The following is a 26371-nucleotide window of genomic DNA, read 5'->3' as shown; positions in this document are numbered from 1 at the left end:
ACGCTTACCACCTGACGTAACATCAACGTAATGCAACTACATATTCATAACGCACACTTTTACTACGAAAACAGTAAAAATCGTAATAAAACAATAATTCCAGTTAAATTGCAAAACCAACTCAAACACGTGGTATCTTCAATTTTCTTCCCCAGCCGCGGAATTCCTTCCACTCTTTCTAACTCTCACCAAAAGCGTCAACTTCTTGCAGATAGATCTAGACAGTCGTCGCATTCACTTGTTCCTCGCAGACCACGTGTTTCAGGTGTTTTGCCGGTTTATGGTAGTGTTTAGTGCATTGAACTATACAGTGACTTGAGAACGAACGGAAGAGCGATTTTCAACATTTTCGCGGTTTTGTGTAGTGAGTGAAGTTTTATAAGAAATAATCAAAGATTAAACCGGTAAGTGTTAATTAGCAAATTTGAATACAACGAGTCAATTAGAATTATCTTTACCCATCATGGGATTGGGGTTACGGTCGCACATTATTTTAAACTTGGATAAAGCATTGTCTGCTATCGGTCAAAGTTAATATTTTCGAAAAAGTGACACACTTTTCGGATTTAAATTGCTAATATTGGAGGACCTCGCTAATCCGAATTTTTGGATTATAGAAAATCTTAGGGTCTGAACTCTGTAAATTTTTTTTTACTTTTATTATTTTTTACTTTTATTTTACAACTCGCAAAATCATAAAATTTTATAATACATATATCATTGAAAAGGTAATTAAGTAAGCTTCTCAACGAACTATGGAAGTTGCTGATTGGAGTTAGCTTTTGCCAAAATAGTTAAGAAAAACTAATAAAAATTTTTAAAATCGAACGGTTTTAAAAAACTTTCATATTTTTTGCATAGAACTCCAAAATTGGTAAGTACTTTGATTTTTTAATGTAATATGGTCAGCAAAAAGACTGTGATTTCTGCTTTCTAACGCGATGTTAAACACGATGTTATCTTTTGTTATTTAGAAGTTACATGACAAAGAATATGGAATGATTTAAAAAAAAAAATGCTTTTTTTTGAAGATGTAAAAATTATTTAGTTAAATGTAATTTTTCGATAAATCTTGCTTTTCTAAATGATTTCACTGGCCGAACTGGAAGATTACAGATAAAGATAACGCGGCAACTGTTAAAAAGTTGTTGGTCCAGTTTTTTGGTAATTTAATTAAATTTGAAGACATTTTTGTTTTAATTTAAATAATGTTTTAGCACCAAAAACTAAAATTTGTAAAATTGAGAATGTCATCAATGGTTTCTGCCCAGATTGACCAGAAAAAAATTAAATAAATGCAAAAAAAAATTCAGCAAATTTTCGACAGATTGGCGAATATTTGTGTTTAATAGCTTCCTATTGTGTTTCATAGAAAATTCTGAACAATTCCTTTTAAAGATTTTGACCCTTTATTTTTTTGTCCATCGGCAAACTAAGAACTTTTTTAAAATATGTTAAACTGGCTTGCGTTAGCATTAAAGTCACTTTAAAACTTAATTTGTCTCTAGAAATGACGATTTCGAAAACAATGGCATTGATTTTAGAATGAAATCGCCAATAAAAAGTTTACATTTTTGAAAAAACTTCTCAATGTCTTCTGCAACTTCTAAACAATAAGAGATAGGAATGCGTTTGTTAGCGCTTCAGAAAGGCAAGATTTCAGTGTTTTCAATGATGCATTACAATAAAAAATCGATGTATAATTCTTGAGTTAAATGCAAAATTGCATTTGAAAATCTCTAAAAGTGCGTTTTTTTCTGTGACATGTGGACATGAGACTTTCGAAGTCCCAACTCTAGCTATGAGTTTTTTAAGTCGTTAAAAAGCTTATTAAATTGACTTTCCAAAATACTATCGAGCAATTTCATGACTTTACAAGTTCTCAAGAAAATACATTTTTAAATAGTAGAACCCAAAAACATTTTTCAAAAATATGTCAGACTCCGGATCTGATTAAAACTGACCTACGACTTCTCCAGTTCGGACTACTAGAATTTCGGATTAGCGGAGTTCGGATTAAGACGGTGTAATTCCCCGCCTTTTCCCATTTTTTTGATATCAATTAGATATGCACGATTGAGATCGACCGTTTTCATTTACAGTTTGTTGTTTCAATGATTGTGTGTAGTTTAATTTAAAAATTGTTGTGGCTACGGGATTTAAATAAATTAATTTGGCGTGAGATTGGTCTAAATTACCGAGAGAAATGAATGACAAGTTTGCGAATTAGAAAAAGAGTTTAGAAAACTGAAGAGTTTGTTACGGTGTGTGTTACAGTTATATTTTTATACTTTCTTGGAATAATTACAATTGAAGAGTTTTTATTTGAATAAAATGTGCCATCCAAGGATCTGAAACAGTTTCTTTGTAGTGTTTAATATTCCGTTCTTTTATGAAATGTGGAGGTTGTTTATTGTCTTTTTTTTCTCGGGACTGTAATTAAACAGTAAAATATTGATAAATAGATCTTTAATAACACTACAAAATATGATTCTTATTTCTCCAAATATATTTTGTTCTCAATCATTTTTATTTACATATTTTACTTTCATTTCTCGACCACAGAATTTTTAATACAATTTTATACTCAACTGCACTGAAACTGAAATGTGAAAAATAACGAAGAAAATTATTGTGAACCTGGAAATACATTTTGTCTTTTTTCTAATTTCTATTTTGAAGATTCCCATGTTGATATGGAAACAAAGCCATTATAGCATCGCGTATCGAAATGGGATATTATAGCACTGAAAACGAATGAGGAAATAGCGAAAATAGCTCTGTTACAAGAAAAAATTAGGAAAAATAGTATAAAAACCTCGTTCATAAGGCCATTAAGGCACTCATCATCATATAGGCACTCGCGGCTTCGCTTGGATTCGTGCCCTAAAATTTGCCTTATGAAACACGGTATTTTAATATACTATTTTGGTCTTCGAATTTTCAGTTTTTAATTAATTAAAAATAACTTTTTAATTAATTAAAATTATTTTAAATAACTTTTTAATTAATTAAAATTACTAAACTTTTTTTCTCGGTCATCGCCTGCTGTGAAAAGATTTTTTAATTAGATATTAAATACGAGAGCGACTGCAGCTGCGCTTTCCTAATAATAATAACTAATACAATTAATAGAGCTATAACTACGAAAGCACAGCCTACGGCTGTGCTTGCGTCTAGGCGACATCTTGTTCTTTGATTTACATATCTAGCTAAGGCTCACTAATCTACCAATCATAACTTACACTTTTGTTTTATTATGGTTTCTCGTTCGACATTTTTCCGTTTTGAAGTCATCGCCTACTTTGATTTAAATACCTCTATAATACTAGCAAAGTTACGTAGGCAATTTGAACTTTTTTCGCTTTATTTTGTTGTTTTCTATTCCCTCAAATATTAGTTATTTACGTGTGAAGGGCCGAAAGGCGAAAGACATAATCGATCTTTTGACCCGAGGCGCGTACAACGTTTTATACACCATTAACACGTTAAAAAATAATTGTTCAGTCTTTGACAGTTTTAACAGATAAAGTAGTTTTTACGACCCGCTGAACTATTTTTTCCATTTTTTAAGCCGTAGGTGTCAATTTCAATAGCTTTATACATACATAAAAAATGTTAGGTCTTAGAATATTCTGTAATTTAGCACAATTACAAGTTTCTAGCAAAGTAGCTGAACAATTGTAGAGTCCTAAAATTAAAAAATTCTAAAATTCTAATTTTTTGTTCTGAAACCTTGTAATAATTATTACACCTTTTTTATATGCGCCTTTGTTGTTCTCAACTTTTGAAAGTAGAAAAGCCTACAAATTTCAACTCAAAAGTCAAAATTTTGGTAATTTTCATTTTATGCTCAATTTTTTTTTTGTGAAATTCGTTTTTTAACTTTGCTCAGGTAATTATAGTCTCAAAAGTAGTACTGGCTCCAGATTTAATTATTTTAGCGTTTAAAATACCAGAGTTTATTGATAGAGTTATAAATAATCGAAAATTTTTGTTCCTTTACAATTTCTGTATTGTCAAAAAAATTATGAATTTTATACATTTTGATTATTTAATGTTGCAACGTCTCTAATTTGAATTACCAGAATTAAAAAAAAATCGTGCTCAAAATCAAAATATCGGGAATTTTTATATTTTACGATTTGTGTTTTTAAATTTTACTTAGACACACAATTATCGGCTCAAACTTGATTATTCTAACCTTACAATTATCAAAGTTAGGCAAATAAAAAATTTTAGTTTCTTTGAAATATATGTTTTTTCAATTTCTGTATGATTAAAGTCTTGTAAATTTTACACTTGATTAGTATTTTCGATGAAATAATGCTTCTATTTTGAGTTACCAGAGTTGAGAAAGTTAATACAAAATTTTGCTGATTTTTGGTTTGGGCTCAAAAGCAAAATTTTTAAAATTTCTTTTTTGTGTATTTTTAACGTTTCAATTTGATACCGTCCCCAAAGTCCATTATTATAATCTTACAATTACCAAAATTACGAAATTTAACTTGGGTTTTTTGGAATTTTTTTGGTTCGTGGGCGAAATTTGAAGAAAATCGGTCGCCTAAAAACCAGTAAAATTAAATATATAAATAATTATATAAATTATATACAGTATGTCCCCGGATTGAGTTCACAAGAGGAAAAAAAACGTTATTTTTCATTTTACACAAAAATGACAAAGGAATAATATTTTTTGCTTAATTTAAAATAAATAAGTCTTTAATTAAAACAATAATATTATCAAGCTGTGTTCTTAAAATCGAAAAAAAAACAAAAAATAAGAAAGAACTTTTTATTTTTACTTTTGCAAAAAATGTCAAAGGAATGAAATTTATTCCTTACCTCAAACCAATTTCCACTATTTGATTGATCCATTACCTATTTTAGCACATAGTTCAATTCTAACTCGTAATTCTTTAAGACTGTTTCGAATTTTCTCAATTATTGTTAAGGATGCAATTGCATTTTTTTCCAATTTTTTAATACTTATACATTATTGGGTAAATTTTCCTTTAATCTTTAACGCACTATTTGATATTGTGAATCCACAGCCTGCTATTATTTAAATACGATTACAAAATTTAATAAAAAAAAGTAATGAAAAAAGTAATTTTAAGATTGTACAAACTAATAATTTTAAAATTTTAATTGCAGATTTATCTATTTTGAAATAAGCAAAAAATGTTATTCTTTTGTCATTATTTTGTAACATGGAAAATAAACTTTTTTTCCCTCTTGTGAACTCAATCCAGGGACATACTGTATAATAAAAAAAATTAAAGAAATTAAGAGAAAAATTCATGACAACGAAAAAATCGTTCACATTTCGGTGTCACCAAAAGTATTTAAAAAAAAAAAAAAAGTTACAATTTTTGTGTATTCCAAACTGTTCTTAATTTATACACTACTTGTAATCTATTTAATTAATCCAAGAGTTAACAAAAATTTTGAAAATTTTGAATTCGTCCTCAAAATCAAAATTTTGGAATTTTTTTTCCTTTGTATATTTTTTATTTCGCTTAGATTTATCATATCGAAAGTAGTGTCGGTCTCAGACTTCATCATTTCAACTTTACCTACAGACTGTACTAAAGTTTTTATAAAAAATAAAATATTTTTTCAATAAAAAAACGCCGAATTTTCTTCTGGGTTCAAAATTTTTTTACATTGTCATGTTTAATAATAACTAATGATCGTGGCGGAAATACGACCGAGTAAATAGTTGTTTTGTTCATTTAATTTTAGAAACAATTTGTTAACCTTCAAAATCAAAATTTTTTCGCATTTACTTCTTTGTTCTCTAAAATGTTTTAATTTGAGATGTTTATTAAACATTTTGCTAGTAGTAGCTCCCAAAAATTGTATTCTTCTGCTTTAAAAGTTTGTTACGACATACCTAATTAAAATTTGACAATATTGGTTTACCCCAAATTTTGATTTAACAAATTTACTTCTCTTTCCATTAAATTGATTACCGCTTTCAAAACTACATCAGCCGTGATCTCGTTTTGACATTCTTTAAGTTGTGATCCGGCACTTGTACAAGTTTTTCAATTAAGTTAAATTGAGCTTCAATTCCTGTCCGTTTATTTTCGGTCAGAAAGTCTGCAATTTCCAGTTGAGGGCTAGTTGTCGGACAACTGTAACTTTATCAGCGTTCACTGGTGTCTGCTAATTAGCAAATTTTGCTGACTTGTGACAACGTCGTTACCTGTGGTGATGATGTTGACTACTGTTACTACTGTTCCTTAATTAGACAGGTGATTCTTAAAATATTAAACAATTTTGGGCAATAAAAATAAAAATGTAAATGTAAACAAATCGCTTATGAGATGAAGGTAACGGAGGTCACGGTCAGACGACGCGAAATCGAAAGCCGCGTCAAACCTTTATCGAACTGATATTTTAATTCGATACTACTTGCGAAATACTAGTTACTAATTACCAATTACTTTTACTAATTAGCATTGAGTAGTATCAGATCGTAGTAATTAGTAGTAAAGTAGAAGTAGTAATTAGTAATCCATGATACGAAATTGAAAGCCTCGTAAAACTTTATAGGATTGATTCTTTAATTGAATACCAATTACTAATTAGTTCTAAAGAAATAATGACTAGTAAGTAGAGGTACTAAAAACCTAAAGACTGCTACTTTAATTAGATACTAATTATTAAAGAGTACTAAGTCATAATTAGTATTTAAAGCAGGGATTTAAAGAATAAGTTTGATACCTTTTTACCCGACTTTTGATTTCGTATCATCAATGTCTTATTAGCAATTCAACTACAAAATATTTTGATTTAGACTTGAAAGACTAGTCACATCTAATGAAAATATATTTCACTAATAAAATACATAACAATAAAATGACCTAATACAACCCTACGCTTAAAAATAAAAATCTAATCCTATTAAACTAATAGTAATAATTTTCCTATTTTTTTTTAAATTGAGGTAAAATTTGTCATTTTAATTATCAGTTTCATAACCATCGCTTTAACCAAATGTTTTTTAAGGTATTGTTAAAATAATAATTTGTTTTTATGGGAAAAACTCACTGTATATTTTAAAGGGCTGTTAAAATGATTAATTATTTTGCTTAGAATTCGTATTTGGAATTAAACCGATCGTAAGTTTAATATGATTTTAAGATATTTAGTAGAATTAAGATTCTTGTACTTGAGATTTTTTTGCCAGTTCCCAAATTTAGAATTTTATTTCACATCTGATTTTTTTTGTTCTCTTATTTTAAGTTTTTTAGCACTTAAGTTATTTTGAAATTTAAACTTTTGTGAGATTATGAGATAATTTTAATATTACATTCTGAATTTTTTAAACTGTTAGATTTCTGATTCTTTGATTTATACATATATTTAGAGATTCCTAAACTGTTGGATATTTTAATGAAGTGACCCAATTAGAATATTAAATAAGTTCTTGTTTTGCTGATTCTCAATGTTCTCAATTTCTTCTAAAATTTTGAAGTTTTCGATTTTCGCATTTTGGAGCTCTAGTACTTTTTTATTCTCGTGCTCGTTTTTTAATCATATTTAGATTTTTAAAAACTTTTCGAAATTTTTGTTTTGAGATTTTGCGCTTTTAACAAGCTCTTCTTTTTAAACTATACAATTTGTTTTTAATTTTGACCGAAAAAATCTAAAAAATAAAATAGTTGCCACAAAAACTATTTAAAAAAATGTCTAAAACAATATGAAAGATTAGAAAATCTGTTGAAAGACCGAATGACAAAAATGTGATTTTTTTTGTTCTTCTTATTATTATTGTTGTAAAAATTTGTTTTTATTTGTTACTAAAACCTGAAAGTAAAGATCAACAAAATATAAAATTTTGAAGCGATCTAAAAAATCTTAAATTCCAAAATTTTTTAAAAATCTAAAAATGTTGCCAAAAAGTTATAAAAATCGAACGGTTTCAGAAGACCCAAATGCTCTAAAGTGCATTTGAAAACCTAAAGAAAGAAGAATTCTACAAAAATCTAAATCTGGAAAAACTTAAATTAGATACTAAATACTAAAGGGTACTAAGTTGTAATTAGTATTTAAAGCAGGGATTTAAAGTATAAGTTTGATACCTTTTTACGCGACTTTTGATTTCGTATCATCAATTTCTTATTAGCAATTACTACTAATTAGTCAATGGCAAATTTTAATCAACTACTAAATATTTTGATTTAGACTTGAAAGACTAGTCACATCTAATGAAAATATATTTCACTAATAAAATACATAACTATGAAAAGACCTAGTACAACCCTACACTTAAAAATAAAAATCTAATCCTATCAAACCAATACCAAAATTTTGACCACACACCCTCTTCTCTCTACCATTGACACCTCTCGTACAGCCCGTCCATAATCCGCCCTCCAAGCCCAGCGATCCGATCCATGTACTCACTATTACCTATCTTCACCCCCAGTCGAGCATTCATTTTTTCCAACCCCATGGTAGTTGGTGGTACCCTCACAATCACCCCTTTGAGAACCTCCGGGTTGTTCTCAATCGGATTTTTGAACAATCTTTGGTACGAAGTCATCGGTACCTTTGCGTCTTCGGGCAATACAAATTTACTTTCTTCTTCATGTCTTCTGTCTTCATTTTTGCAATAGACAAAACGGTACTCGGTACCTCTCTCTAGGTTAAATTGGTGCTTGTAAATAACATCCACGTCTATGGGTGCAGGATCTATTTGACTGTCTTTTTTGAGACGATCCAAGTACTCTTGTCCGTCTTCATCAGGAGGTGCGACTTTGCGTCGGACGAAAAGATGAGTCTTGTGACTAACGGAGACAGGATTAGGGAATTCTTGGAGAATCGGTTTTGCTTTGATGCGTTTGATGGGCTTCTCGGTATAGTCTTTCTGGGTCGTCGAGAGATAAGTGAAATTTTTCATGCTGTGATTGACAGGAACAAAAAGTCATTGTCATTGTGAAGTTGCATGATGTCGAACGTGTTTTTTCTGACAACATACTCCAAAGACTTTGACCAAAAACGGATCAAAAGCGTCAAACCTTCCAAAACAACGCAAGAGTTCTCTGATCCTATAACAGTCGGTCGAAAACAACTTCTTTTTCTGCATCACCCTGATCTAAACTACCCTGATGAAGATGGAGAAGAATACTTCGAAAGATTTAAGAAGGAGAACAAAATTGATCCTTCACCTTTAGATACTAACGTCATTTTTGATCACATTAAGAGTGAGAAGAGTGGGTCTGAGTACGAAACAAAGTACCATAAAGAAGATTTTGGTACTATAAAAGAAAGGTTTATTTTACCCGATGATACAGTTCTGCCTCCTACAACGCAAAGGGCAGATTTTAGGAACCCTTTGTTCTACAATCTGGAAGCTCTAACAAAAGTTGAAGCGGTGGTCCCAAAAAGTCATACCGGCAATACGAAGTTGAATGATATTCTGAAGCCAAAGACTGGTGTTTCTGAGTATATGTTTAAAATTGGGGGTCTTGGAAAGAATTTGTTGGAAGGGCAGTTAGAATGGCGTCAGGTTAAGACGAAGAAAGTTTCCATTTAGTCTTGTTATTAGTACCATTTTATTTGTATAACGATGCACTTATAATTTTATTATTAATTTATTTATATTTGGATATTATACACTTTTTAATATAATTTGAAATGTTTCGTTCTTTTTATAATTTAAGGTTATAAAGTACCTTACAAAACAGAGTTTACCAACAATTACAGGAGTTGACCTCTGCAATAAGTTTTAGATAAAACCTTCCAAGCTTGCACAAAACCTTCATTCTTAATCGATTTTCAGTGACTTTTCATTCTGAGACCCAAAATCGTGCTGAAATGAGCCACTTTAAACGATTTTTACTGTCTTCTCATTCCAGCACGAATTCTGATGTCGAATTGAAAGTCGTTTTTAAGTTTTTAACATAGAATAACGTCTGTCTAATGCCGGTATATATTAAAGTAGGTTCTGAATTTGTTTCATAATGAAATTTGAATATTCTTAGATTCTGAGATTATTAAATTATAAAAGGAGATTTTGAGATTTCTAGAACCGGAGATGCTCAAATTCTTTCAACTTAATCTGAAATTTGAAATTTGAGGTTTTGAGTTTCCTAGAATTAGAATTACAGCAATGTTGCCATTTTCCTAATTTTCTTTTGGTCTTCCTATGAAAACAGAGTCTGGAATTTTTTTTAACATTTTTTTTGGTGCTCTGGAGGACCACCCAATTACCCCCTTTCAAGGTGGTGCGCCACTTTCCGGACACCCTGTATTTAGAGATTCCTAAACTGTTGGATAATTTAATCAAGTGACCCAATTAGAATATTAAATAAGTTTATATTTTGCTGATTCTCTATGTTCTCATTTCTTCTAAAATTTTGAAAAATTTTCGATTTTTGTATTTTGGAGTTCTTATACTTTTTTTTATACTTTTTTATTCTCCTTGCTCGTTGTTTTAATCATATTTAGACTTTGTAAAACTCTTCGAAATTTTTGTTTTGAGATTTTGCGTTTTTAACAAGCTCTTCTTTTTCAAACTATACATTTTTTTTAATTTTTTGTTCTTATTTTTCTTATTTTAAAAATTTGTTTTTATTTATTTCTGAAACCTAAAAGTAAGGATCAATAAAATATAAAATTTTGAAGCTATCTAAAAATTCTTAAATTTCGAAATTTTTTAAAAATCTAAAAATGCTGCCAAAAAGTTATAAAACCGTTTCAGAAGACCCAAATACTCCAAATCTGAAAAAACTTTCTTTTTAAAAATCTCTAAATAGGTCAAACTTTATTGATTTGATTTGACATTTTTCTTCTTTTTTTTATTATTAAATTTAGGTTTAGTTCTTTCTGAAATTCCGGAATGTTGAGAGAAGATTAATTATGCAAAAATATAAGTAATGCAAAGAATTCTTAAAGTAAAAGTTTAAAAACATAATACATATTATGGTTCTGAACCAAAATTTTGAAACTATAATTTTTTAAGTAAAAAAATAATCGAGTAAGACAAAAAACGGTAGCCAATCCCGAAGGTGAACAGAATGAAAATCGGTAACTATGCACACATACTATCATCCATTGGTCAGATGAACATTAGTTGCCTAGGAAATTGGGATGGCCTTTTATAATAATAATTCATAAATTTTACAATTTCGAAAAAAATCTAAAAAATGCTTTACAAATCGAATAGTTTCAAAAACACTAATTTTCTTAAGTTAATTTGAAAAATGTAAAAATCTAAAGAAAACAGAATAAGTTTCTTTGGACCTTTGGGTCCTATGAGTACAAAGCATTGAGAGGATCCAAAATCTGGAAGATTTTTTAATCTGTAAAAGGAAAAAGTAATAAAAACTGGAAAAATGAAAAAAAGTACAAATTTAAATTAAGTTTAGTTGTTTATATTCTTCTTCATTTCCTTGTTTTAAAATTTGACTTTATTTTTTTCAGAAGTTTTAATGTAGATATATTTTCGGATTACAAATTGATTAAGCAAAATAACATAAAATCATAAGATTTGACAGTAAAAGTACAATAACATTAAATATATAGAAACTCGAAATTTTTTTAAATTTTGCGATTTTGAAAAAATCTTAAAATTTGATCAAAAAGTTATAAAAATCCCAAAAAGTCCCCAATATTCGATTGTTAAATTATTAATTTCAAAATGTAATTAGAAATTTAAGAAGAATAAAATTCGTACGAGAAAGATTAAAAAAAAAAACAAAAATTTAAATCTGGAAAAACAAGGGTAATAAAAAACCAAAATGTAAGTAAAAAAAGAACTCTGTTGAGTTGATTGGAAATCTTTTCCGTTTTCTAAAATTTATGTTAAGATTTTAATGTACTTAATGACGATACTTGAGTTTGAGTTAAATTGGAACTGCTTCATAGCGCTTTTTAAATCTCTAAATTTTAGATCTTTTTAAACCAAGCTTTATTAGATTTGGAGATGTCCTTTTTTCGTTGTTTCTAAATTCTGAAGTTCCAAAATTTTTAGATCTCTTAGCAAAGGTGCATTATCTTTTGAACAGTCTGCTTAAAATTCCAAGAACCATCTAATCATTATCCGCGCAGATAAAATACCGCCAATAATAGCAGCAACCCAGTTTTCGAAAATAAAACTCTCCAGCTATCAAGTCAATTGTCACTTTCTCCCCACAGCCATCATTTTTATCATTCCATACCAAGTAAAAGCATTAAAGTTGACAGCCATTCATTCCATACACGTGAACTGGAACAGCAGAAATAGTCAATAATAATACACATCAGACTCAACCAGTGAGTGTTCAATGACTTGCAGAAAGACCTTGCAGCCAAAAGAAGAAAAATATTAAGAGCCTCCGGCACTCAACATGAACACTGTTATTAAATGAAAGAACAAACTAGAAGTTTATTGGACAAGTTGTTGGCACTTATGTAATATGTCACGTCGAACAAAAATTAATAAAATGTGCTCTAACGAGCTAGAAATAGTGTAGGAAGTTGTAGATATTTAATTTCGTAATTTTATATCCGTTTGTTCATTAATTAAATACATTGCTTAATTACTATTTTTGTAACAAGTTACGAAATAGTACTGTTCTACGCGTTCTATGAGTTTAGTCACGTCGTGTGCGTGACATTTATTTCGCACGAGTTGCAAACAAGATTTTTTCTACAATCGCAGCAAAATCTATAAATACTTCAAGGGACAGTTTTTATTACTTGATTTGTTATTTAAGATCATTTTTCTACGTTAAAAATCAAAATAAAAATTTTATTGATGGCACCATTTTTTGAAAATTTGAAAATTACATGTGACGGTGTCATATAAAATTTTTACTTTAGTTTTAGGTGGTTTATTGGCCAAATCTTGCAATGTAAGAATTTTACGTCTTTCTGGTAAATGCCGGCATTTGCATTTTACAGCGCGAAATCAGTTACACCGTCGTGCTTTAATGATTGAGCGATGTAAAATAGTTAGCGCACAAGAGTTGTACTAAAGTTTTTGGCCGAAAAACTTTAAATTGAAATAATTGGGTTTTTCAAAATTCATGAGAACTGTCACATCTGACATTTATAAATTTCGTCATCTGTCAATTCTGTCAATTCTGTAGTTGGTACATAAAAAGTCCAGGAGATGGCACTGTATAAAAAAAAAATAATATGATTTTAAAAATAGAAATATTGTCTTAATTAATATAATAATTTAGGTAAATACCACATTGGTGATCAATTTTCATTATGGTAAAAAGATTTTAATTTATAAACGCATCTGAAGAGCAGACGATGGGGCAATTTTTACCGCACGGCGGTGCTTGTAAATATAATATTTCCGAAAATGTCATTAGAATGTTAATTTGACGTTAACAATTCATGAGGCCAAGACTAACTTTTACGCACTCTTATTTCACTTTTACGCACTTGTGCAAAAAACCGTGTCATCTCAAAACTAAAAATTAAAAAAAAGTTTAAATTATTCGGACGGGTTTGGTAATACGTTCTAGGCGTAATTGCATGCAGGTAAAAGTGACCGGATTACATTTTTCAACAGATCGGTCGATAAATTATTATATTCAACACAATAATTATAGTATAACTTCCAGAAAGTCCATTCCTTTGTGCACCCACTGTAAATCTTAGGCAAATTATAAAACTTTAATTACTCTTAAATAAGAAATGAAAGTCTTGTCACGCCACAATTGTCTACTATTCGGCACAAATTACGCAAAAAAATCGTCACATATCCGCATGGGAACTTTTCGTAACACTTTTCTGAAAAAGCACGCAAAATTTTTGCCCGCGAGCATGGCCAAGGTCAATCTCATTATTGCATGTTGTTGGAAATTGATGGAAAGCATTTTTTGTAATGAGAACGGATCAATCAAAATGTAATTATAATTAAATTTGTTTGTTTTTAGATGTTCGTGGACAATGCGAAGATTAGGATGACTTTCAAATGATGCGACGACAATGAATGGATTGGGTATTGCGGTGTTGGTGATTGCGGTCTTGCATTCAGCCGAAGGTTAGTATTTGTAGAAATGTATCGAGTTTGATGTTTGTGGTGAAAGAAATTATAATTGCGACAATTATTATTATCAAAGCCCGTTGATCACCTTGAAGCCACTTACGAACTAAAAATTGTGTTCTATATAATTTGTATTTACATTGATTTAGCAATAATTTTAGTACGTGCTAATCCATTAGTACAGAAAATATAATTAAGTTAAATAATTTACAATTGCTTCTCAAAAAACGAAAAAAAAGAACTACCTACTGCTTAGGCAGAAAAAGAGTTTCCTCGGGCGCTTTTCATTACTTATAACAAAATTGCCTACTTTATTAAAAAAACTAAAAATAGTGACTTTTTCCGATGTTTGGAGAAAGACAAATTTTTTTGGCTATTTTATGGAAATGAATACACAAAATTAAACTCGTAACAGAACTCACCATTTGCAACAACTTTTCTTAATATTTTTTTTTGAAATCGCATGTTTTTAAACTAATTTTTCCCCCCTATATTTTGACGAGTCGCCCACCTACCATTGAATTGCTATAAAATTAAAGAACAAAAAAGCATAAAAAAACTCCGCGTTATTAGTCCGCTTGTGAAACACTTTATTAATGACCATTCTAAACTAATTTGCGGTGGTGTTTAGAACTATTTTGATTTTCGCCTTTTTCCGCTCTTAATTTGGCCAACCGTTCGATAGCTCTAAACAAATTGACTTTCATTTCCGCAACGAGGAGGTTTTTTGACTTCAACCTTATCACAACTTTTTGTCATAAAAACGTCTGATCAGCTGTAATTTAATTAAAAACGCTCAGTTGTGAATTTTCAGTGTTTAAGTTATCAGATAGTTCTTAAAGTGCAAAAGGTGGTACAAAATGATTTATACCAACATGAAATACACGGATATGGTGCTTCTCTATGGAGAAGGTCGAGGAAAAACGTCTGTACAGTGTCCATGTTCCAATGGCTAAATGTGCACTTTGAAAACAAGTGGATAGGTAGAAATGAACCAGTGTTGTTTCCCCCTCGATCGCCAGACTTAAATCCCTGCGATTTTTTCTTGTGGTTACATTATGAAAGAGTTGGTGTACGCGAACCCCGTGAATTTAGTGGAAAAATTAAGTGAACGTGTGAATGCTGTGGCTGAAACAATTCCCCAAAACCCAGCGATAATTGGGAGAACACCAACTTCAATGGCCCGGAGAATTCAGGCATGTATTAACAGTGAAGAACGGCATTTTGAACAATTTTTATAAGCAAATTGTTCAATTGGGTTTTTTTTTCTACAAACAAATGAGCAGCAAAGTATCAACCTGATGTAACCACTCGTTTTTATGAAGCAATGGTTTTTGTCGCATAGGCGAAGGTTAGTAGCTTTAATGCATAGGCGGGTAACGCTTTTCACAGCAAATTTTCATTGATTTTTAATTAGAAAACGAAAGCATTTTGGAATTTTTTTTATTAAGAAAAGTTGTTGCATATGGTGACTTCTCTTACCAGTTTAATTTTGTGTACTCATTTCCATAACACCCTGTATAAACTTGAGATCTCAAGATTTTTAAATGTTTGTTGAGTTTAGAAGAAGAAATTTTTTGAAACCGAGATTTTTAGATGACATCCTTTAATTCAAAAACTTAAGTGAATATGTTACTGATATTTCTAATATTGGCTTTCTTATTTTGAAATGTCTTGAATCTTTTTTATTCAATTCATAGATTCTAATATTCTGGTATTTTTAAACTATTTTTTTTAGCTTTTTTATTACTTATTTCATATTCTTTATGTTGATTTTGAATTTTTGGTTTCACTAAAAGTACACTTTTGAAAACTCTGAAATTTGTCTACCAACTGCTAAATCTATTTGATCAAAAAATTAGACTCATTTTTAAATAATTATTTTATTTTTTTTGTTACGTTTATTGGTACATGCTTTCGTGGTTTACAAATTTTTGGTTTTTCTTGCAACTCATCACTTTTTGTTAACATTTTATGGGTTAAAATTTTAAAAACTTATACATTTAAAACCAATAAAAAAATTTGAAAAAATTTAGTTTCTGCAGAATTTTAAGACTAGAATTTTGATAGTTTTTCAATCCACAACAAATCAGTACAAATAACAAATCAGGAAAATTTGAAAAAAAAACTGAAAGTTTGACTTTTCTCACAATTTATCAATTTCTGTTTGCATATCACGAATTACAATTTTGAAAAGTCGTAAATCCAAAACTAAATACATAATAGACAATTTAGAAAAGATTTATAGTTTTATATTAATATCTTTTAAACATGCCAAGTCGATTTTAAAATTATTTTACTATTTTCGAAATTTATTAATTTTGGTTCAGTTTCATGTCTTTTTTGAAATATTTTCAGATTTCACTTTTTGACTTTCCTTGCATTTATCATTTTCAGCAAAAACGGTTTGTAAAATTTTTTGAAAACTTCATAACTTTCAAACCTATTAGAACGCCTTGCCTTTTAAATGACATTAAACATTTACTTTTTTCAAAATTCAATAATTTCTTTCTATTTATTATCTATTTTATTTTTTCTTTTGAGAATAGGCTACTCCACAACAACTCTATAGAAAAATTTGAAAATATCAGTTATCTTCAAAAATGTGATAATTCGCTTAAGTGGTTTAAAAAAATATATTTTTTCAAAACTTGTCATTTTTCATCCAAATGTTTTTATTTAAAATAAAAATAAATTAAATAACTAACTGGTTAAACTAAACGCTTTTTTCCTCCAATTTTCTGATTTTTTATGAGCTAGAAATTTGAAACTGTATAAAATCAAAACAGTTGGTTTATAGATTATAAAAAATTGCCTAATATTGCCAGTAACTAATTCATAATGACGATGACGTTACTTGTTAATTTTTTATAAATTAGTTAATATCCGTAGTAAATACAAAGCTTTATGAAGGTGGCAATGCAACCACACAACAGTTCTGCAAATTTCCAATTTTTGACAGAAGTTTTGAACACGATGAAATAGCAATGATGAAAATTATGAATCTATAATATTGATGTTTTAATAAAGTAAATAAAAGGAAACTGCACCTTCTTGATCATAACATCTGTAGGTACCATATGAAAATAATACAAATGACAAAAAAATAAAAATTTGAAAAAAAGAAAAAGTCAGAAAATCAAATCCAACAAGAAAGTGTTCAAGAAATTTAAAGAATGTAGAAAGAATTGACATGTACAGTGAGGGAAAGCTATTGATCATAATATAGAAAGAAAAAGATGACACAAAATATTTAAAAAAGTGTAATAAAGCGAAAACAAAAAATTCAAGAGTTCAAAAACTCCACAAGATTCAATTAGCTACATATTTTCGTTTTTCATTGCACATTTTCCGCTCTAGTTATTGGATACCACTTATAGCAAATGGTTTAAATGTGATCATGTTAATAATACTGGTTTACTTAGGGAAAACATGTACGGTGCAGTGATCCATAATTGTTAAAAATATCTCTGAATCCCGATCTGATGGAGCACAACGAATTGCAGAATTGAAATCAGAAGGCAATTTTACTTCTGAAATAGATGAATAATTACTATACTTAAAACATATTTGAGGCGTAATGATCACATTGAAGCCACTTGAGAAAAATTCTGGATTTAGTTTAGTTTAATTCAATTTTTGGGGGTACAAAAATAATAAAAATATCTAAAACCGTTGCAAGAAATTGTAAATGTACATAAATTTAAAAAAATACAAATATTTACAACAAAAAATAAAAATCTTTGATAGTCAAGTCATTTGAAAGATTAAAAAAAAGATAATTCAAAGTGTTCTAAAGATTCTGATGACCAAAGAAGACAAAGAATCTAATGAATTTAAAGTCCACGGAAAAATAAATAGTACAGAAAAACCGAAGAAAATTCTACAAATTTTATACAGGGTGGTCCACGATGAATTTATTTGGCATTTTTCTCAATAACTACAAGCGTTAGAAATTTAAAATTTTGAGAAAAAAACCAAGCAAATAGGACAATTTAAATGAAAATATTCTCATTTTTGTGACACTTTCGATTATGGCGGAAGTAACTTATTTTAAATGGAATACCTCATATATTATTTCATTTTTTATTTTATGTCTAATTGTACATCTAAATTAAATTGAGAATAACTCTCTGTATAATGTGCTATAAATAAATTGTACCATTTCAGAAATATTATTATTTTTAAAAAAAAAAAATACCAAAAGTTGCACAAGAAAAAAAAATTATAATTTTTGTAAACAAAAAGTGAAATTTTGTTTCTAAGATAAGTATACTGTGATGTACCCAAAACCGCTTTTTTAATTGGGAACTTATATACAGGGTGTGATGTGTACATAATTTTTGAAACGACCATCAGGATCCAAAAATGTAATGTTTAATGAAACACCCTATATATTATTAAATTTTTCGATTTGACGTTGACAATCCACCTAAAACACATTGTTTCAGAGATATCTTCATTTTTGTAAAAAGGGGCTTCAATGTGATCACTGCTCTCACTACAAAATTTTTACCAATAAAAGTCAACTGAAAGTAAACAAAGATAAAACAAAATTTGAATTCATTTTCCACGTAATATCCTAAACATAACAAACAACATAAAAAATATGCAGGATATTAATAGCGCCAACCGATGAATACATTACTTTTACTTTTACTACATTCTCCCAAATAAAGTAAATATTATTGTTGCTTTGACATTTGTTTACAATTCCCGCATAATTATGCGAAAACCGAAAGTCACCATAAAAACGACATCTGCTGCAGTCAACCACAACCCATCAATCTCTTCCGCAATATTTGCTTTAGAAATTGACAGAAATAAATTCACAATATCCGTCGGCAAAGTTAAGAAGACATTATCGTCGTGATTGTTATTATTACTGCGGGTAAGTTGGCAGAACTGGCTACCATAATTTGTCGGTCGCTTTTCGATATCTTGTGCTAGATATACAATAGGGAAGTGAATGTAGCGTCGAAGTTGCGAATCTATATTTACATTCTTGGTGACAATGTGAAAAATCTTCATGCTTACTCATTATCAAAAGCATCTTGAGAAAGCATAAATTTCAATTTTCTAGCACACGAGTAACGGATATTAATCTACCTACTTCGCTACCAAATAATTTTTTTGGCGCTTGACCTCAGGTCACCGGTCACTTCTTCCTTCACGAAAACGACACTTTATTATCCTAACTGTTTAGAAAGTCAGCTACAATTATAAGAATGAATTGGGTTAAATTGTGGTCGAAGAATTCGGAAATTCGTGAGATAAAATCGGCATTAATTAAAAGGTTGTGGGAAAAATTGATAGTGACCTTTGATGGTGCCCGATTTTTTGTGGTTTGGAAGGGGAGAAATAGAGGATTTGTTCGGAATTAGTCAGAGTGGAAACGTATTTGAGGTCAGGTGGATATAATTAATCAAGAAGATTTAATTAGCATTGCTTGTGCAAGAACGGCGAGTTTTTTGATAATTTTGTTGTAGAAAATTGTAAGGTTGGATGCAGGTTTGTGAAAGCTTGGTGCTCTGGGAGATGAAAAATTGAGTTAGTTCGTGTGGGGTTTAAAAGCGGGCATTCGGAAAGTGGTTTCAATGTGAACATTAACTGAATAAATTAGAAGATTTTGTTGATCCACAGAATTTTCAAAATATCCATACGAATTCTTTAGAACATTTTAGGGGTCTACTTTTTTAGTTTTTTTTCTAATCTACTATCATATGTTATGAAGAAAGATTTCTATTACTCATTTTAGGTGCGTAATGAAAAATAGGAGTTGTATATTATGCTCATTATACAACAAGTGATAAAATGTGAATATGTAGGTATATTACAACACTCAATATTTATTAAGAACTTATAGCTATTTTACGCACTTATTTAATGCCTAAAACGCCAAAAGTTGCCATGACTACAAATAAAGCATAGTCGTTGAAAACAACAATATATAAACAACTTTATGTAATGTAATTATTAATTAATATACCAATATGAACAATTAGGTTTGTAAGCAAAGCTAACACATTTTTTTCGCGTTTTTGGTATTTTTTCCTGGTTTTTCTGGATTTTATGCCCTTCTTTTCGATTAATCTACAGTATGTCCTCGGATTAAGTTCACAAGAGGAAAAAAAACGTTATTTTTCATTTTACAAAAAAATTACAAAAGAATTATATCTTTTGCTTCATTTAAAATAAATAAATCTTTAAATAAAACTTTAATATTATCAAGCTGTGTTCTTAAAATCGAAAAAAACAAAAAATAACGAAGAACATTTTTTTTTAATTTTGCAAAAAATGTCAAAGGAATGAAATTTGTTCCTTAACTCAAACCAGTTTCCACTATTTGATTGACCCATTACCTGTTTTAGCACATAGTTCAATTCTAACTCGCAATTCTTCAAGACTGTTTCCCAATTTTTTAATACTTACACATTATCGGATAAATTTTTCTTTAATCATTAACGCACTATTTGATATTGTGAATCCACAGCCTGCTATTATTTAAATACGATTACAAAATTTAATAAATAAAAATAATGAAAAAATTAATTTTAAGAGTGTACATACTAATAATTTTGAAATTTTAATTGCAGATTTATCTGTTTTGAAATAAGCAAAAAATGTTTATTATATTATATTATATTATATTATATTACGTATTATATTGTATTATATAATAACGTCATTTTTTTGTTTTTGTTTCAATTAATTAAGTGGTTATTTTGGACGCAAAGCAACTGAAATCCATAGCAATTTTTTTTGAGAAATAAATAAATTAATTGAGCTTTATCTAAAAAATGTTTACACAGTTAGAAGAAATTGGAAATCTAGAGGAAAAAGAAAAAAGCGCCCCAAAAAACACTCAAGCCCAAAACAATTTCTAAAATTTGTAATTGTAATCCTTTAAGTCGGAATTCTGTTTTCTCAAACAAAACGACCATAGAACTTTAGAGATTTAAGAACAATGTCTGAACAAAAAAAGCGCGAGTAAAACTATGCCGCTAAATGTATTTTTCTATATACCTACAGGGTGCGGCAACAATTGTGTCCACCCCCAAAATCGCCTTTAATTTTAAAGATAAAATTTTGAAAATGTGCATACGCTTAATGGTTGACAAAGCTCTAGAAACGGTAAAAATTTGTTTTTTATCACCGAAAGTTTTGGCGTCGCGACGCCATAAAAATTATTTTTAAGCTAACTGTGACGATTTCTGAAATCAACAGCTAATTTTTTCCAATATAAATGTGTTAAAAATATTTCAGTTGTCATTTTAGATTTAATGCAAATTGAATTCAAAATTTAAGGAAAAAATGCTGTTTTATCAAGTTACTTTCTAATTTTATTACGTCAAAATTGGAAACTACGTTTACACTCATCTGTCAAAATCTTGTATTACAAATGACATCTATCTTTTGGTTCGTTTTAGATTGTAACAAAAATCTTACTTGGTGAAATTGTCGCTTTGTCGATGTTAATTAACGATTAACAATTTTTGGTGTCCATAAATTCATGCCCGAGTAATCAAAATTGACCTTCATGCGAGTGGAATTTTGGTGTAATCGTAGTTTGCCAATGCTCCGTCATAATTTTGAAAACTAACTTGATAAAATAGCGTTTTTTTCGCAAATTTTAAACGCACTTTGCATTAGATTTAAAATAATAACTCAAATATTTGTATCACAGTTATGTTGAAAAAAAAATTGAATTCGCGACTATTTCCACAAAGAATAAAAATCTCTAAAAATTACACTTCTTAGGCGTCGCGACGCCAATCATACCGTAAGAAAAAACAAACAATTTTTTGTCAGCTTCTAGAGCTTTGTTAACTTTGAGTGTATGCAAATTTTCAAAATTTTATCCTTAAAATTAAAGACGATTTTGGGTGTTGCCGGCCTCTGTATGTCGTAGTTTAAAACTTTAACTGTCCATAACTCAGTTATTTGTTGTCATACGTAGATTTTTAGCCCGGATTTGGAATCTGCGTGCAATTCTGCTTAAAATGAGTGCTAATAACTTAGGTTTACTCCAAAAATAAGCGAAATATTGACCAAACTAGGTTTAGATAGTTTTTAGATAGTCAAATTTTTGAAAAATATAAGAACAAATTCTTAACAAACAAAATGCGAGAAAAATCGATGACGTAAACCGCATCTTTCTAACTATCGGTGTTTCTGAGATGAGCACCCATATTCCCAAATCCTCAAAACTTTGGTTCTCCGGCGGCAGTTCAAAATTTTAATCGGCCATAATTCTGTTATTTGTTGACGTACAAGAAAAGTTAGCACAAGTTTAGTATTCTGCATGAAATTCTGCATTAAATGAGCACCAACAAAGTTACTATCGTAGAATTCAAAAGCATAAAATCAAAAATATCAATAATAAAGAAAACGTGTCAAATTCAGACAATGGAGAATGAAACATGAAGATAGAAGAAGGAAAGATAGAAGGGGAGAACAATGAAGAAAGATATGGAAAGATGCATTGATCCCACCGAGTTCAATAAGCACAAAGAATTCAAATAATCCGCAATTCTGTTGCTAATCGCATATTTTTCAGACTTGTTACAAAGATTGAGTGCACATCTAATGCATCAATAGAAATCATTTTAATTATCATTAAAACGTCTTCCAGACTCTTCTAAAGTGTTAAGTTGGCATCAACAATAATACCTCCAACTGTGTACTAATTAGCTTGAAACTGGTACGTTTAGCACGGAATCATTTTCGATTTTATGCTAATTCATCACCTCTTAGCAGTTTTGTTCGTTTTCACTGGTAGCTCAAAAGCATAATTTTCTTTAATCCAACACCGCCGTTTTTCTCACGACCCAAAAATCGTCCCACATTGTTCAAACATTTCGAACACACGTTGTACTTTCCACTACGGAATTCTTTTCTTTCCTGTTATTGTTACCGGGAAATCTTACAATTAGAGACAATGTCAGAAGTGATTTTTCCCCAGAATTGTTTTTCAAACTGCAATATTGATTCCGCCTACGATAACTATTATTATTATTCATTTCCTATTATTCCAAGCAACAAAAATTCCTTGATTTATGACCGCGATTTTTAGCAATAACAATTGTTTAAACACATTATAATTGCAACAGTGCCAACGGCAAGGAAATAAAAGTCCCAACGGTAATTGCAGCTAACAAGGCGCGATATTCCGGCAACTTTTACTCTCTTTATGAAATGGGGCAAAAAATGGAACAGTCGGCTAATTATGCCTCTACCGTTTTGGAATTGAGTAAGAATTCATGCTCGAACCGTAATTGTGAATAAAATGTAAATTCGTTGCGTCAACGGAATTTTTGACTTGATTTGTGCGCAGACGGACGTTGCATCAAGAAAATGCTAGGAATTACTACTTCCTTCCACTTTGCGCATGTTCTACTTGCTTAATTATCTCTCAAATCGAATTTAAAGCTCGCTCGATTTATTTCGGACTTTCGCTTTATCTTTCATTGCCCAACTTGGAATCAGAAGATGCGATCTATTGTCGAAAACTAATTTCGACGTTCCGGTTCATTCGTTCCAAGTAACATACTTTCGATTAGATGTGCGAGTTATTGTTTTAATGTCGTCCTTCGATGGCCTTAATACATAAACAGGTGAAATTGAGAAGTATCAGATGCTATGTGATTAATTTCTGTCGGTTTTATTTTTGAACTATTTCAGCGGAGCGTGACGAGGGAAATGAGGTATTTGCAAACGTTGAATCAACAGCGGTTTCGATGATTTTACGCGATGTTTTTAGTATCGTTTAAAGAAAATCTTTGGTTTGTGATGGGAACTGATTGTGATCACATTCAAGCCACTGAAATTTACAAAAAATGACACGAAGGTTTTTGTGTTTTTGCGTGAATTTGAAAATACAAACAGCATGTAATTTTTGACTCACATTTTGAAAAAAAGAAGTTTTATGTTATCTAATTTTAAATTTTAATTAACTAATTTTATATTTAATTTTACGTTTATATTCGATTTGAAATGAAAACAATAATTTAATTTAAGGTATTTTATTTTCCATTTATGTTTTAATAATTGTTTAATAATAATAAATCTCTCATCATTTTTAGTTGCTTTTAAGGATTTTGAACGTACTTTTAATGCTGCAACATTGAAATTCCAGAAAGTTGTCATTCTGTACCAAAAAACACAATTATCGAAAAAGTTTTGTTTTTTTTTTCTTGCGAGATTGCAACCATTTTCAAAATTTTGATTGTAAGATCTGTCATTATCGAAATTATTTCAATGCTATCGTCGTAAAATTGGGGGAAGTTACTTTTCTTTATTTATTTTTTAAATGTGTCTAAGCACACAATTATAGGACAAAAACGACAAATTTTAGAAATGTTCATTTTGAAAACGAGTCAAAATTTTGCCACATTTTGTGTTGCAACCTGTAATTTTGGTATTCTTAACGCTGGAACAATGAAACTCTTAACTATTTTTTAACTGCGCCAAAGTATAAAGTTATCGAGCAAAAAACAAGTTTTGGAAATTTTTACTCTTGACAGGATGCAAAAATTTTCAAAATTTTAATTGTGAGATCAGTCATTTTTGTAGTTTTAATGGTACAGATATGAAATTTGAAGAATTTACTCTTCTCTACTTATTTTTTATATATGCCAAAGTACACAATTATAGGAGAAAAACGACCAATTTTACAAATTTTTATTTTGAAGACAAGCCAAAATTTTGCAACAGTTTGTGTTAGAACCTGTAATTTTGATATTTTTAAGGCTGAAACAATAAAATTTGGGAGTATTTTTATTTAAAATTTGTTTTTAAACTGTGGCAAAGTACAAAATTATCGAAAAAGAAATACAAGTTTCGAATATTTTTTCTTAAGAGAATCCAAAAATTTTCAAAATTTTTTATTGTAGTAAGATCTGTTCGAAATCTTAATGTTATAGACATGAAGTTTGGGCAGGTTGCTAAAATTTTAGAAAATTGTTTTTTTCTTAATTCTGTAGATATGTGGACGATCTTTTGTCTATGAGTTTCGAAAATTAAAAATACATAAACACGCAGTTTTAGATTTTTTTTATTAATAAGCGAACAGAAAGTTATTACAATTTGGTTTAAATTCCATAAATCTGTCAGTTTTAACGGTAAGAATATAAAATTGTGAGACTTAATCGTGGGCATGTCTACGATTTGAACAGAATATAAACGAAAGAAGAACTATAAACGAAAAAAAAGTAAATTTTGAAAATTTTATTTCCTAACCGAACCGGAAAGAATTTTTGAGCCCTGATAGGTGTGAGCAAAATTGAAAAAATTTTGGGCCAAGGACGAACAATTTTAGCAGTTTTTATTTAGATTAGAAGCGGAACAGGAGATTGCCGCAATGTTTTTTGAAAATTCCATAACTCTGTGCATGTTAATAGGAAACTCATAAAAGTTTGAGCAATTACTACTTCAGACACGCGTAAAAATTGGGCAAAATTACAAAAAATTACAAATTACAATGAAAGAAAATTTAGAAAAAATTTGATTTGGGCTACAAATCGAAATAAAAAAAAATATTAAGATTTTACAGCTCTAATAAGTTTGGCGATAAGGCCATGTAATTTTGAAGATTTAATATTATAAACATGCTTATCGTCTTTACAAAATTACAGAAATTTAAATCACAAAAGCAGAATTTTGGAACTTTTTATTATTCAAATTTTTTTTTAATATTTCATAACTAAATCTATTTTAATAAGAGAGCCATAGAATTTTGTTTAATTACCACTTCACACACGCTTACCAATTGTGCAAAGGTCCAAAAAAAATAAATAAAAATTTTTATAAATTTTTATTTTGAGACGAACAGAGGATTTTAAAATTTTCTTTAAAATTGTTTTTCTTAAATTCCACATTCTTTAAAATTCAATTTTAATAAACGATCTTGAAATTTTGAACAGTGTATACTTCAGGGCCATCTGCAAACTGCAAAATTATAAAATTTTAGATCACAAATATGCAATTTTAGAAATTTTGATTTTGAAAACGAACGGGAAATTTCCATTTTTTTTACAAAATTTCATAGCTCGGTTAATTTTGATAACAATGATATAAAATTTTTAGGGTTGACTACTGAAGACACGCCTACCAAATGTGCCAAAATGCAATAGTCAATTAGAGCAAAATTAAGTTTATTTTTTTGAAATTAACAAATTTTTGAACTTTTCTATTTTCATTAATTCTATGGTAATTTGGATAATTTTTCGTTTCTGTGTTTGGAATAAACAAATCTACCAATAAACAGTTACTTTACACGCATTTGACGCCTCACAATAAAAATGGGAATAATTTTGAAATTAGAATTTAAAAATTTTTTGTCATTTTTAAATTTTTTTTAATTTA

General features: G+C 29.3%; 1 protein-coding gene across 1 annotated transcript in view; it reads left to right on the top strand.

Moving 5' to 3' along the window:
- Positions 1–215: 215 nt before the first annotated feature.
- The window catches only part of Cad89D (cadherin 89D), a 69394-nt gene continuing 43238 nt past the window's right edge, over positions 216–26371 (top strand). Inside the window, exons 1-2 of the mRNA XM_088035175.1 lie at positions 216–404; positions 13896–14002. Of these exons, the coding sequence (XP_087891301.1) occupies positions 13948–14002 (55 nt within the window). The 5' untranslated portion in view covers positions 216–404; positions 13896–13947. The remainder of the gene's footprint in view (positions 405–13895; positions 14003–26371) is intronic.

The sequence above is a fragment of the Gnatocerus cornutus genome, chromosome 4, assembly GCF_029298725.1.
Source record: "Gnatocerus cornutus isolate USDA-ARS CGAHR chromosome 4, icGnaCorn1.1, whole genome shotgun sequence".
Classification (NCBI taxonomy): Eukaryota; Metazoa; Arthropoda; class Insecta; order Coleoptera; family Tenebrionidae; genus Gnatocerus; species Gnatocerus cornutus.
This window is presented reverse-complemented; position numbering and strand designations above follow the sequence as displayed.